Source organism: Anguilla anguilla, chromosome 2 (genome assembly GCF_013347855.1).
Source record: "Anguilla anguilla isolate fAngAng1 chromosome 2, fAngAng1.pri, whole genome shotgun sequence".
In the NCBI taxonomy this organism is placed as follows: Eukaryota; Metazoa; Chordata; class Actinopteri; order Anguilliformes; family Anguillidae; genus Anguilla; species Anguilla anguilla.
In genome coordinates this window covers 14,904,725-14,919,152 of record NC_049202.1, presented here as the reverse complement: position 1 = coordinate 14,919,152, position 14,428 = coordinate 14,904,725, and the positions used below count along the sequence as shown (strand labels likewise).

At 42.1% G+C, this 14,428-nt stretch overlaps 2 protein-coding genes across 3 annotated transcripts in view; one reads left to right on the top strand and one right to left on the bottom strand.

Annotated features, from left to right (window-relative positions):
• Positions 1 to 4,134, top strand: part of LOC118220611 (disintegrin and metalloproteinase domain-containing protein 12) — a 90,256-nt gene extending 86,122 nt beyond the window's left edge. The window contains exon 23 of the mRNA XM_035404581.1: positions 704 to 4,134. Within this exon, the coding sequence (XP_035260472.1) occupies positions 704 to 773 (70 nt within the window). The 3' untranslated portion in view covers positions 774 to 4,134. The remainder of the gene's footprint in view (positions 1 to 703) is intronic.
• fank1 (fibronectin type III and ankyrin repeat domains 1) lies at positions 3,524 to 14,409 on the bottom strand. 2 transcript variants are annotated; one of them, XM_035404583.1, is made up of 11 exons: positions 14,258 to 14,408; positions 12,838 to 13,015; positions 12,539 to 12,663; positions 11,403 to 11,484; positions 10,850 to 10,924; positions 9,510 to 9,575; positions 8,889 to 9,054; positions 6,810 to 6,953; positions 4,650 to 4,727; positions 4,458 to 4,502; positions 3,524 to 4,343 (listed from the first exon to the last, which is right to left on the bottom strand). In XM_035404583.1, the coding sequence occupies exons 1-11, from the start codon at positions 14,268 to 14,270 to the stop codon at positions 4,305 to 4,307; spliced, it is 1,011 nt and encodes a 336-aa protein (XP_035260474.1). In that variant the 5' UTR covers positions 14,271 to 14,408; the 3' UTR covers positions 3,524 to 4,304. The 2 variants fall into 2 exon arrangements, with proteins under 2 accessions (XP_035260474.1, XP_035260475.1); XM_035404584.1 differs by lacking the exon at positions 6,810 to 6,953 and having other exon boundaries at positions 14,258 to 14,409.
• Positions 14,410 to 14,428: the final 19 nt, after the last annotated feature.

Below are 14,428 nucleotides of genomic sequence, written 5' to 3'. Positions count from 1 at the left end.
ACTGCTCCTTTGACTGCATGCCACTGATTACTGCAATGTGAGTGGCTGCATTGGTGCCGGGGGGATAAGGGCCAAATTACAGGCTCGGTGTTACTCAAGTCGCATGTTCCGGAAAAAAGTCATAGCCCTGCCCATTACCCACCACCCAGGTGGGCACCTGCCCAATAAATCATCTACACAATCCCTCTGTTGCATGTAAGCAGATGAAAGGAAAACCATGTGTACTAATTAGTGACCAAATAAACACTGGACAGAGGATGTCTGTCGTTTTAAACCTAGGGGACCATGCTCATCCTGGTCCTGGTGCAGCAGGAACAGATAGTATTGTGAACACTCCAATCACTATAACCAAAGGAAACGAGTCCCCCTTTAAACAGTGGGTCTGGCTTGCAGTGTTTTGTCTTCTGCAGAGACGTGACGCGAGCTCGTGAAGTCCTCTTGTTCTTGGAAGCATGAACGCCTGAAAAGTCAATACACTCTGCAAATGGATCGAAACAGGCCGAGCCACTTTGTAACCGACCCAGTTTTTTTTTTAAACGTATAATCGCACACCTCTCCGCTCTGTTTGTAATACTTGCGTGTATGTACAACGCAGCCTCTCTTCAGTCAGCACCAAAACATAAGCATCTTTCCTCAGCGAACGGTCTACGGGATTGTTCCGCCGCCGCGGTTCTGACGGCGTGCGTTTCTCTCTGATTCTCAGACCTTCATCCAAGCAGCCCCCGACGCTACCAAAGCCGAGAATGCTTCCTGACGGAAGGTACAGGAGCTGAGGAGCAGGGCGGGAAGGAGGAGAACGGAAGACGACACAAATACGTTTTGCACTACAGAACTCTCGAAACCTTCGGATGGGGTTTGTCTGAGTTTTGAAAAGGGGTTTGAGCTGACACCGCGGTGCTCTCTCTCTCTCTTTCTCTCTCTCGTATCGGTGCTATGAGTCCTCGCTCAGGTACTTGTAAATTATTTATGTCCTGTATTTATTACGATGCGGTGCACTGTGGTAGACACTTTTGATGGTAGCGTTTGTGCTTTTTTTTTTTTTTTTGTCGTCGTTGTTTCTGCTTATGGATTTTTTTTTATACGCAGAATCGGAGAACTCCCATGGTTGCGCCGTAGCTGAGGAATCGTTTGACTCACCTCTGTGTTTTTATAGAGTGCTTTTGGCAGAGAGAGAGAAGAACAAGATTATTTTTTTATAATCTGTGAAATTGTTAGCGTAGTTGATCAGTACACAGGTACAACGAAAAACTGGACTGTAGGCACATTTGAGCGAGACGTAACACTCACACAATAGCATAGGGGAGAAATCCTTCAGCAAACGCAGCGGGGGATTACGTTAAACCAGACTGCAGAGGGCTCGGATCAGGAGATTTTCATAAACACCATTGGTGCGTATGCCCCTGAATTTCCACCCCAATCCTAATGCGCGTACTTATGGAGTTTAATCCCACCTCAGCCTCTGCATCAGCAAACATCGAGCAGGACGGTTCTGTTGTGGGGTAGAGAGGCAAACGACGTGTTATTCCGAGAAAGCCAAAAAAACACAGGACAGAAATTAAAATGTAAATGGAGGAAATGATTCCAGCTTGCTAAGGACAAAATGTTAAAAAAGCACCATTTGTGCTTTTAGGTGTAATTCTCGATGCTTGAAAGAATTTAACAATGTTAGTACTGTGTGTGCAGGCTTTCACTGCATTGGATACATCACAGGAAACCCTAGTCAATTAGGCCAAGGGATATCGGCACAGATTCAGTAGACTGCAGATAATCAAATCCTACTTTGCCTCTATCCTCTGTACTCGCTCACTCTAAAAGAGTTTGAGATACCTACTCTTGGTCTGAGCTCAAAGATTCTGAAGGTTGCTGTATTATAATTCATGAAGAGATGTGGCAAAGAACCAGGCATCCGAACGGCCACTGTTTTTAACAATAGATGCTGCATCATCGATCAAATCCTTCCATGAATGGACATAATTATCCATTAAATGGGTATAATCTTTCAGCTTCAGCACCAACAGAGATGGAACTTTAAATGTAAATGTAAGTTCAAATGTGAAGACTGAAAAGCTGACCATCTGGAAAGAATCTAGGCCACAGGCCCGAAGGGCTCGGTTCTCCTGGGCAGATTCCAAGGCCCATTCCGTGACTTGATTGCTGCTGTAAAGGGTTAAGGGAGTCACGGGAGCTCTTATGACAGGGGGAGGTATAGCGATGCTCGTCCACCCTTGGCCACGGCGTGCGGAGATCCACTGCTGGAATAACCCTCTCACAGAGCGCTCTCCCACTGCCAGACAATCTTCATAAAACCTACAGGGCCGGCCCGAGGACTGCCAGATGCTTCGCGTGTTTAGGACTTTAAAATAAGGGTTTTGCTTTATCGAAGGCCACGGATTTGATGGATTTAGATGGTTCTTGTAAGGAAGCCACGCTCCGACAACTCATCCCACCCTCCAACCCACCCAGCCGCCCTGGCCAGCTTGGCCACGTGCAAATCACCCTGAGGGGTTAGAACAGGCGCGTCCTGACATCAGGTCCGGCGCACGATCGTAAACCTGACACTCGCAGGAAAAACAATGTAATCGCGGCGTCGCAGGGCTCGCCGTTTCAATGGCCAACTCCTGATTAGCACTGCACCTCACAATCACCCCTGACCAGAATGACTTCAGTTTTTGCAGATTAAATGTCAGTGCAGTGTACTCAGTGTTCTCCGCCCCCCCCCCCCCCCCCCCCCCCACGCAAATGACGGGCTTGCGGCGTTCGCTCTGAAGAAACGGATGACTATCTCGAGCACTAATTTCAGCCCCACCCAGTTTTTTTCCCTCCCTTTGGAGACCATTCTTCCAGATGGCCCGGCCCTCGGGAAACCGCACGAGGACCTCTCCTTTGCAATTAAATATTAAATTCATCCTGGCAAACGCAAAAAACAGGCTGCAGGCGTATCGGGGCTGAGTCCCACATTTCCCGTAGAGTTTTCCCCCTCCGTACCCCTGATCGCGGCTTGTTCCTTGAAAAGCTCCGCGATCCGAGCCAAGCTGCATCATTGAAACCACCTGTCGCCACTTTCATGACACTTCAGGAGAGCGCTAAAGAGGAAAAATGCTTCTGACACGCACTCCCACGCTAAGTAAGCATTTCATTACAGCACACCTGCAGCAACTACTGAAGCGAAGAAGCCAGGTCAACATGTGGTTCTTGAAAACGCATTTGTAATACACAGTATATAGCAAACAGGACTCTCGACGCTTAGCAAATCGCAGACACTAGCAATTGTGACACTGTGTCACTCGCAAGCAATTTGATATCTGGTTGCCTGTTTTGTTTTTTTACTCATCAGTCTTAAGCACACTGCCTCTGAGCCAATCATTATCCAAAACTGATCATCCGGTCCAATTAGAGGGGCACATATGGAGGTGTCTGGTGAATGTTTCATACATTGTGTTTTCAAAACTATTTTTTCCAAGTTACATCTTACATCTTTGCAACTGTGCATGTCTGTCTAAATTCACACCTCGGTCACATGATGTGATTGTTTTTAAACATTTATTTTTTTTATTCTTTACAGTGTAAATATCTGATGGTAGACATTGTTTCAGTATACAGTATACCAGTCTGTTTTGTAACAACCATGCCTTATGTGCAGTCTGTTAAATTGGACATTCAGCACTTTGTTTGAGGCATATTGTTATTTCACACTAAAACATTTGTACATTTGTGACTTTTTATTTTTCTACTTTATGGATATTTTGCTGAGGAAAACAAGAAAACTCTTGTTCACTGCATCATGTAAGTGTCTCCTTCAATTTACACATTGAAATCAAGTTGTACTGGAATGTTTCATTTTACATTTAAAGACATGTTAAAGCCTGTGTATGCACAATATTGTCAGTATTCCTCACTGTTGTAAATATGTGTGATTAGACTATCATTTCTTTTCTTCCTCATCTATGGTGTTACAGGTGAACATGATAATGGGGAAATGTTCCTTTGTACAACAGTTATTAATACAGGAGTATGTAAGAAAACTACTTTAGGTTTCAACACATTTCACATGTCAGATAAGTTGGTAACCTAGGGCAGTACAAGGACTGGAAGACTCAGTAATGGAACAAAATAAAACAAGTTTAATAAAGTTTTTCTTTAAAAAAAACTGCTGCTATCTCTTGTATTTGAATTATTTATGGCAGAATAAAGTGGTATTGTAAGTGCATTTGAAAAACTTAAACTGATGGATTTTTTAAAGTCATTAGTCCTTAATTAGCTTCGGAATGCATTTCCTTAATTGTAAAATTATCTGCTGAATTCCTCTAGTCGATCACCTTTCCTTCTAATAAACTGATGATGTTCTGTAAAAAGAAGACATACTCTATTCAATGGAAGTCCATCAGGAATTGAAAAAGGAAAATACATTTTAAAAATTCAAAGGGATTTTAAATTAAATAATAATTCAAAATAATTACCTGTCTTCCAAAAGCTTTGGCCATTTCGGCTACCCCGGATCCAAACTGAAACAGAAAAAATGGCCGGGGAGTGCATTTAAAAATGCATGAATACTTGAAGATATTTCACATATACATCATCTCTGTGTGGGTGCAGGTAGGAATTCCATATTTCTGGCTGTGCAGGTCAGGCCTAGCTTCCTGTGTTTTTACCTCATTTTTCACGTGGTGGTCTGCTCCTTTCTCCAGTAGCAACTGGACCAACTGTTCGTGGTTATTTAGAACAGCGACCTGAAAAAAAGACAGTATCAACACATGTCCCGGTTATTCATGACAGCAACTTCAAATAGGACTGCATTATCTCTTGTGAGCACCCTTCTCTCCAAACTGATCTTTTTGGGGCACACAAATGAGAGATGATTAGAACAAACCAAAAATTCCTCATTTTGATGGTACATTGAGCTGCAATGGATAGGATTAGACTACAGAGAAGCCATTTTGTCATTAAACTTTGTTTGTAATAGCTATGAAAGGGCCTAGGGCTGTCATTAAAAATCTATGCGATTACCATCAGCACAGAATAACGTAGCGCAGTTCACGCAGTGCTGTAGATAGATTGGGTGTCAGTGTGGTGCAGTGGCTAAGGACTTGGTATATGGAAGTGCTCCAGGTGATGCACTGCCACGCTTTCTTGAGGTACTTAATGTAAGTTATAATGAAAACATTTGTAAATGAGAGAATTAGTTTCACAGCGTGGGTTGTGTCATGTGAGAGGCCTTTTTCTGGTGTTCTATTTCAACTGAAAGGCAGTTTCTTTTATATTGGAATGCCAATATAGTGTAGTCTCTAAAATAAATCTCTACTTTGTACATTTATATGGCCCATAATTGCAGCTGACATTCAGACGGCTACCTGGATAATGGTCGTCTCAGGGTGCTGCCCAAAAGGGGGCGTGGTCAAATGGATTTTACAGCCCTCAATAAATCACCTTCACAATCAAACTGGGAGATGCTAGCTCAACAGGCTAAATGAAGGCAGTAATTAGTTTAATTACCTGAGTGACTGAGCACTCAGCTGGAACAAGTTCATCTGCCACAGCTGTCCTTTGAGACCAAGACTGAGCACCCCTCCCCAAATCTGTGAACTTTTCAGCACATACATTTCAGTGTATTTTCTATTTAGTTTGTGGTAGGAACCGTATGGCATTCCCCCTCGGCACCACCATTCTTTCAATGGTATGAATTATTTGATTTGAGACCAATTCCCGCAATAAGACTGTCATGGTTTTGGGTAATAACACCATTTCTTTTCCATCCTGCGTCATTCTTTCAGTTATTACGGCCATTGGTTTTTTCCTGCACCTTTTCTTCAGTAATTACGGCTATTTAGTGTCCTTCATTTCCTTGATTGAATTATACGCGTGCAGATCTCTTTTTACAATTTGCACCTGTTGGCTTTCTATTTAAACCCCTAGCAAACCGATAAGCTTTGCTTCAACATGCGTTACACAAAAGCCGGTAACTTGGTCAGTTTGGTAAGAGGGTTGGTTGTTTTGTTCAGTACTAGATCAGTCCCTCTTCTGCGTCCTTTGATTCACGCGAAGAGTTACTGCGGAACTGAATTTTGAGGTTATTAGATTGGGGGCTACTAAGTTAGCACTTAGATCTTTACTCATTTCTACAACTGTCTTGTGGTTCTTTTGACAGTCCTCTGTGCAAGGGCTGCTCTCTTAAAGTTCTCACGTTCAGCAATCTATTCAGACTGTTTTGTTTTAGTATACTCAATACTCCTTCAGCCTTAGTTTCTTCACCCAGGACTCGGGTCATTAAAGCTTTTTCTTTGGGATAGTCTCCCATAGGAGTATTGTTTTTGTTTTCGTCTACTTTTCCCCTATCCTTTTGTCTCTAACGAGACTTGGTGGTTATTCCGCCCAGGTGGATAGCTTAAAGTATCCTGCTCAGTCGCATTTGGTCTCCCCAATTCCCCACTCCCTCATAAAGACATGAAGTAGACTGTACGTTTTGTCTGCTCCTGTAAATATATTTTTCTCATCCTCGGCCCAATGTGACAAAAAAACTGCACTAAACAAACACGTAGTGTAGCTGTCATAGAGGGCTATATAAATTCATTATAAAGAATGTTTCATCTAAAAACTACATTCATTTTTCAAAAAGGACAAATATAGAAAAAATACAAAGGGGATAATGTAGAAGGGAAATGCAGGCGAAATGGCCGATGATAAAGATAACAGGGCTTGGAAAATTAAACATGCACACACAATAGACAAAAGTCACACCATGCACTTAAACTGGGAGAAATAATGAAAAGATCACGTAGAACTAAAAGCAGTAGCAAACGAGGGACTATTAATACCATGAGCGGGGTTTTCCCGTCCTTGTCCCTGGCATTGACGTCCGCGCCGGCCCAGATGAGCAGAGAGGCCACAGCAACGTTTCCACTGACTGCCGACAATCTCATGAGGGGCGTCCAATGGGAGACCCCGTCCCTCACGTCCACCTGAAGCCCGCGCAGAGGAAATGGGATCACTCCAATGGAATGGACCCCTCATTTAGAAGAGTATGTTTTTTGGAAAGCTTTTTTAATATTCTAAGTCAGTGTTCTAGAACTCCATTACTTTCAGTTACCAATTGTGATTGCGACACCAGCATTAGAATGTTCTGTTAAGAACATTCTAATCACATATTACATTACAGGCATTTAGCAGACACTTTTATCCAGAGTGACTTACACACATTTTTACATAGCAATTCCATTGCATCCATTTAAACAGCTGGATATACACTAAAGCAAGGTTAAGGTGCAGGTTAAGTACCTTGCTCAAGGGTACAACGGCAGTGTCCAACCTGGGAATTGAACCTGCAACCGTTCTGTCACAAGACCAGCTCCTTACCCATTATACTACACTGCCACTACTACATATTTGTGTTCTTGCATGTTATCAGTAAGCCCGCGCCTTTTGCGCAGCCAGACGTTTTAAACCTGTCATTCAGCATCAACATGTTGATACAGCATCCTCTCCAAGCCACCCGCTGAGCAATCATTAAAAATCATCCCATTTCAGGTTTCCTGAATCTTTTCAATTAGTACCTTAATTATTGCTAATTTAGCACAATTATATGCAATTATGTCAATTTAGACAGTTGTAGTCAAGTGCTAAACTTTAGTTTGAATATCGGGGGGGTTGAAATGCACAGACCTTGAGAACCGCAACCATTTAGGGGGGTGAGGGGGCTGTTCTTTCTTTAAAAGAACAGTTTGAAGGGAACAATGCTTCTGGCTACTGACAAGTATTCCCTAATCTTCACATGAAAATGCCATTTTTACTATATGAAATTATTTTTCTCATCATCATGCTATATCATGCCTATTCCCCTATAAATTATGCCCTTGGTTGTAGTCCTGGCATATAGTATTTCCCTTTTATTATTGTTCATTAGTATTCCTGGCAATGTGACAATAATGCACCTTTTTGGCCAGTAATAGAATATGTTTTTTCTTTTTAAACAAATAATTGCAATGAATAGACAGTGCCTACGGTCGTGGGGATTTCTGTTTGGGCATTAACCTGAAGCACCTTCATTATTTCACCAAAATCGCCTGAACCTGTGTCCACCTGAACTAGCATGATGTGTTCAACTTAAAATACAGATTCAGCAGATTAAATCAAACTCCTTGTGATTAGCATCTCTTAATTAAATTTGACTTAATCCTCATTTACCCTGCCATGCACGCAGCTAAACCAACTACAGAGGTGCATGGTGAATTTCAACTGAATTTCTAAAAGGCAAACCCAGACTGCAGAAAAAGCAGAGCATATCACATCACATTACAGGCATTTAGCAGACACTCTTATCCAGAACGATTTACACAACTTTTCACATAGCATTTACATTGCATCCATTTATACAGTTGGATATATACTGAAGCAATGCAGGTTAAGTACCTTGCTCAAGGGTACAAAATCAGTATACTACCCAAGAATTGAACCAGTGATCTTTAGGTTATACCCATTATGCTACACTGCCGCCCGACATCACATATGATTACTAAAACTCAAAACGGACTCTTTATTCAAGACTGAATCAGAAGGGATTCTGGGATATGAGGGAAGCTGTATTCTTGGGAGTATGTCTATTCAGTCACACAGGAAAATATATCTTGTGCAGATTCAAAGGAACTTTCTAACGAAGCTCTTTAAGTTGCCTTTTCTGGATTTCAATTACCTCTGGAGGAGGCACACATTTGATTCACATGCACTTTTCTGCTTGATTTTTACGTTAAGTCTACTGCTGTCTTACATTTGCCTACAAACAATCTACACCCGCCTACAAACGGTCTTCTTTGTTTTGAACTACAGTGGCTTTACACGGTGCTTTTTGTGTTATGCTCCACTAAAAGAACAGGAGGGAAAGATCGCACGTAGCCCCCCACCTCACATCCGTCCTCTAATAAGTGAGTTATGACCGGCAGTTGACCCCCGTCGGCGGCCCAGTGAAGCGGGGTGCAGCCGGCCCTGTCCCGGGACGTCCAGGAGGCCCCGCATTCCTTCAGGTACTTCACAATGTCCAGGTGTCCATGGAAACAAGCCAGCATCAGGCTTTGTGCACAAACAGGGACAACAGTTAAAGAGTTTCTGCCCTCAGGGTAGACCTGCTCTCCACAGTCAACAGCTTTGATATGTATATTTGTGCATAGCGTGTACGACTTCAGATTCCGGCCTGTTTGTATGTGTATTAATTTTTAATGTGTGTTTACTTCCTGTAGAGCCTCCACTGTCCTGCTTTGAAGCCTCTTGATCAGAGTAAATCAATGATAAAACAGGGTCATGCAGTGACCGTCCCTTAGCTAATTTTTTACCTTGTGTATTCAACCATCTAATCTAATGTTTACCAAATCTAATTTAATTGTTTTGTTCTTGAAATTTTGATCAGTCTGAAAGAATGTTTTTTTGCATGTTTGAGCACAGTTGTCATCTCATTGATTGCCTAAATAGAACTCTAAATGACAATAACAACATGCGGTCACAGAAAGTTAAAATCACAGTGTACCTACCTATCCTTCCCACTGCTGGTCTTCATATTCACATCTGCGCCATGCTGAACCAAAGTATGGACCAAACTAAAACGCAAAAAACAATCTGTTATTGAATCCATATTCATAGTTGTTAGTCATAATGATTTTAATGTCTGGGCCATTTCTCAAAGGGGGAGCCACAGAAGCTCAGTGTAGTACTCTACGGTTCCAAATAATTGGTAGAAGCCAGTACCCTAGTGGTCAGAAGTAGGAAATGACTCCCACTGAAAGATAATTGCTTCATCATGGAAAACATGACCGTGATGCATGACATGGTGCCGTGCATTAAGCAAATCATTAATAACGGCTAAGCCCCTCTTTAGCCTTCATGCAGGCTCACACCTCCTTGGCAGGCTGAGGGTCCAGGGGTGTTCCCGCACTGACGCGTTCCATGTGGGGTTCGCGACGGCCCATAACCCCCCTGGGGGGCTCCGGGGGTCTAGCTCATCTATCTTGGCTGCGCTTGAGTCCAAAAGCGTCTCTCACGGGATTTAAGACAGGTGACTGTGATGGCCAACTCGTAACCTCATTCCCTGAGATGCCCCCCCCCCCCCCCCAATCTGCCGGCACGATGGATGAATAATGACCTTATCCTGCTGTCCTGTGCTTCCACACCAGACCTGCATTAATCTTCTGAGAGGCCTTGAGTCTGCTGTATAGAGTAACTAAAAAAGTGTTGCTCAGCGTAGACTTAAAGTGCATTGTCCTCACGGGTAAGCACGTCCAGCAAAAGCTCCACTCTCCAGCGCACCCATGTGCCGCACAGTTGACTGTGCTAGGGTCACACTGGCCTGAAGGCCCTTTCAGTGGCACCCTATTGGCCAACGAGGGGTGGTTTCAGTAAGTAAACCTGAATCCTCTCCCTCCATGTGCAGCAACAAGTCATTTAATTGATCTGCAGCTTGCAGTCTGACTTGACCAGCCATACATGAAGACAGCCCTCTTAATTCAATGGCTGTGCAGCTTCGCTAACATAAATTACACTACATTCATTCAGCAGATGCTCTTATCCAGGGCAGCTTACAATGTAGGAGAAATATAAGTGCATTCACCTGATTAATATGAGCGCTATGAAGCATACAGTTAAAAGAAGCTATAACAGACACGCACGCATAGCATGCTAGTCCTACAGTTACAGGGATCAGACTACAGCTACTGGCTATTCCAAACTGGGACTAAAACAAAAGATAGGATATAAGAACTGGTTTTAAAAGATAGGCTATGTATTTCTACACGTGTGTTCCTTTTTTACAACCAGTGTAGTCACTGTTAGTAGTGAGGCAGTTTAAAATCCCTGTACAGCATAAGGGAATGTGTACCTGGCAAAGCCTTTCTGGGCTGCCACCATGAGGGGTGTGAATCCATGCGTGTCAGGGACATTCACATTGACCGTCCTGTGGGGGGGGGAAAATTAAATTAAACTTCCTATTTTAAAGAAGGCTGTAACTCAAATCTGTATGCAGAGTACGGGTGGTCCACAGGGATCCAATCTGTATTCTAACATTCAATTACACCTCTGAAAATCACCTTACTGACCTTAATCACTGTAATGGGGACAATCCGGAATGGAATTGCACAGATTTATTAATATATTTATTCATTTTATTTAGCCATAAATTCCATTATTTCTGAACCGGAATTGAAAACGGACATAACCACGACTCTATTATAAGATATTATCTTATATTAAATAATCATTTGCTTTACTTGCAAACTCCCAGAAGAATAACATTCAGAAATGTGTTTTAACAGGCTCTAAATTACAGGATAGATTGTCCGCTAAAAATTAATACGGAAATTATACACACTATAGATTACTTCATCTTTTTTTTTCATTCCAAAGACATTTATGAAGTGATCCTAGGTGCTCACCCGGACTGGAGCACCCTGGCTAGCTCTTCCTTGTCGTTCATTATAATGGCCCGATGAAGGTTCTTCCCGGTCATTGGCTCCCCTGAACCAAAACAACCACCAAGAGCTCAGCTTCAGGTCACTGACCGCAATGAAAAGTTTCCAACTCACACCAATCACAGGGGTCTCTGTATTTTGAGGTCTAACAGCATGAAAACCTGCATTTGGATCTTATTCAGAATTTCAACTGACTTTTTATGGCTTTGTGACATTTTAAACCACAAATTCCATTGTCAAGAATGCAGTGAACATGGTTACAAAGCCTGCTCAGAAACTTAAAGAGATGGATGTGTTTGGCATGAAAGTAGCTTCAATATTTCCCATCAACTCAAGCCTGATAGCTCCATATAGTGTTTAAAAAAACAACACTTAAACTGTATAAAATGGTGTCACAGGGCATCAGGGATGTGTACAACATCCACGTTTGTAAAGAGGAGACATGTTGTATATTCCAGGGGTGGCTAGTCAACTCTAATCTGAGCGGTAAGGAGCAGCTGTTCCAGTTGTAAATGAGCTCTGTGGTCTAGGAGTTTAAACATCTGCAAATTGCTCCTGCAGCTCTCCAAGGCCAAGAATTCATACTCCTGGAATATACTACCAACATAGATGCAGATGTTTCCTTTAAATACATAACAAATGACCCCATGGTCAGGCAAAGAGTCCAGACTGTGCCAGTGCTGCCTGTGTCTGGCATCCCAAAAAGGTGATGCATAATTGGGTCTTGCAGTGCCCAGGGATGGCAGGGTTTCAGCTGGCTAGGGTTACAGCATTTCATTGCTCACTAGCGACCCCCTGCTGGTCAATCAGACATAAATCTGCCTGTGGACCTGCATATGAAATGCCTTCTTCTATCTCATGTCTGTGAAAGCCCAACTTGCTGTGAAATGAGAACTGGCAGCAACTTCATGAGCTCCAGAGGAGACCGCATGTTTGCCTGTGCACTCCCAAATCGACATAGATAAATGATTGGCCATTTCAAATTGGGGAGAAAAAAAAAAAACATGGCAAATTATTAGAGGATAATCAATACTTAACATTTTGCATGTGCATTCACTTATTTTTTTAGCAGCACTTGAACTGTACAGTACTATACTTACTTGCAGTGGAGACAATAACCACAGGGCTATATTTTGTCTCCCCAGAAGGATGGGTGATTTTTAGTCTGAATTTGTAGGAGGTACTAGGCTCCAGGCCCTCAACTGTGTACTGAGTGCCGTAACCCCTGGAAACAATGACAACAACAAAACATAATAAAGGGGTGCAAACTAAAGTGGTGAATAAATTCAACTGCTTTAAAATCAAGGCTTCATACAACATTTTGAATACTCAATTAGATTTTTTTCCCCTCCACATATTCTCTCTCTCAAACAACCAAGGCAATTACATACATACTCACATGTAGATGGTACTATACTCGTGAGTTCGGGAGTTTTCCTCCTCGACAGAAAACAGAGTCCAGTTCGCCGAAGGACCGTTACGAGCTTGATTCTCCTCACTGGCCCAGCTCAGGTCGATACTGTGATGACTGACACTTCCAACGACAGGAGGCTCCAGCACAGAGAGTTTTTGAGTGCCTTAAAAAAGCATGTATTTATTTATTTATTCATTTTGTTTAAAAACCTATTTTCAAAATATGTTTGGAAATAAATGTTGTGGACGTTCTTCACCAGTAGAGGGCACTAAATCCATTGAATTTGTCGAAGTGATTTCAACAATCTGAAAATTTAATTTGTTTTAGCAAATTGCAGGGATTGAGCAGTTGGTGTAGGGTGCGCATTTTGGCCCTATCTTTCATCACTATATTTAACTTCAGGAAATACTGTAAAGCTTCCCAGGCAGTATAAGTGCTACATTTTGGCTAGCATTTTGCCAATAAAAAAAGTTTTCATTAAGTCCTTCTGAAGAGGTACATTTTAGAAAGGGATTATGCCCAGTTTGCCCGGTAGTTCACGTACACCCTGCGCGTCCTCGTATACGATTTAAAGGAAAGAAACTGAGTGGAGATACGGAAACGTGTATGTGGGCTGTTGCTAAGTATAAAATAAAGTAGATTAATTCTCAGTCTTTGTTGTCATCAGCAAATAAATATTGTGTTGCGACACAGACTTTACTTTTTTCCTCTTAAAAACCTTCTCTGTTGTATGCTTCTGGTCAGATAGATTCAATTTAATAGTGCATTAAATTACTTCACATTCAGCTAGCAGAAACCCTTCTCTATGCATTCTGTGCATTTACAATAGCAGCAGTGGCTAACTACAGAAAAGGGCAACACTACAATAATTATAAAGTGCGTATTTCGTCGAACAAAATCCACTATCTGATATTGAAATTGGCGAGTAGACACTTTTAAAGAGAACCTCATAAACGTAACATGATGAAAGACAAAACACCATTGTTCAACAAAGTAGGACAGATCTGTCACGTTATTTGATACAAACTATTCACTCATCTAAAAATACCCACGGGCTCTTTAGTATTTGATAGAAGAGGATGCTCAGTTATTCACGCGCATGGTTGATTTGGAATAAATAAATAATTAGTCTTTATCTTGCGGACAATGGTAGCTACACATCAGCCTGAAAAACTAGCTTCCGTTACGTTAATTAATTAGAATTAAAATGATTAAAAGCGTGAATCAGTGTGTCACAGTACGATCCACGCAAATGGCCTCTACTTTTTCAACCTTGACGATATTACACAATGTAGCACAACGAGCAAGCTATTTCATTAATTGCTATTGCAAAAAATATATATATGAAGCATACAGTTAACCAGTAAGGCAAATGCAATTCCGAATTGACGTGTTTAAAATCTACCTGGATTCGCCATCTGTAAAATGTCATTCCATTGAATTTATTCAGGACCTGGGTGTTAGTTCGAGTTGCTTGGAAATAACTCGCCTTCCCTGTGGTCTTGGGAAGACCTATTCGAGGCATTGCACGGTTCATGCATGCCAGTTTGTTGTTGCTATAGGAGCAGGCTTCAGA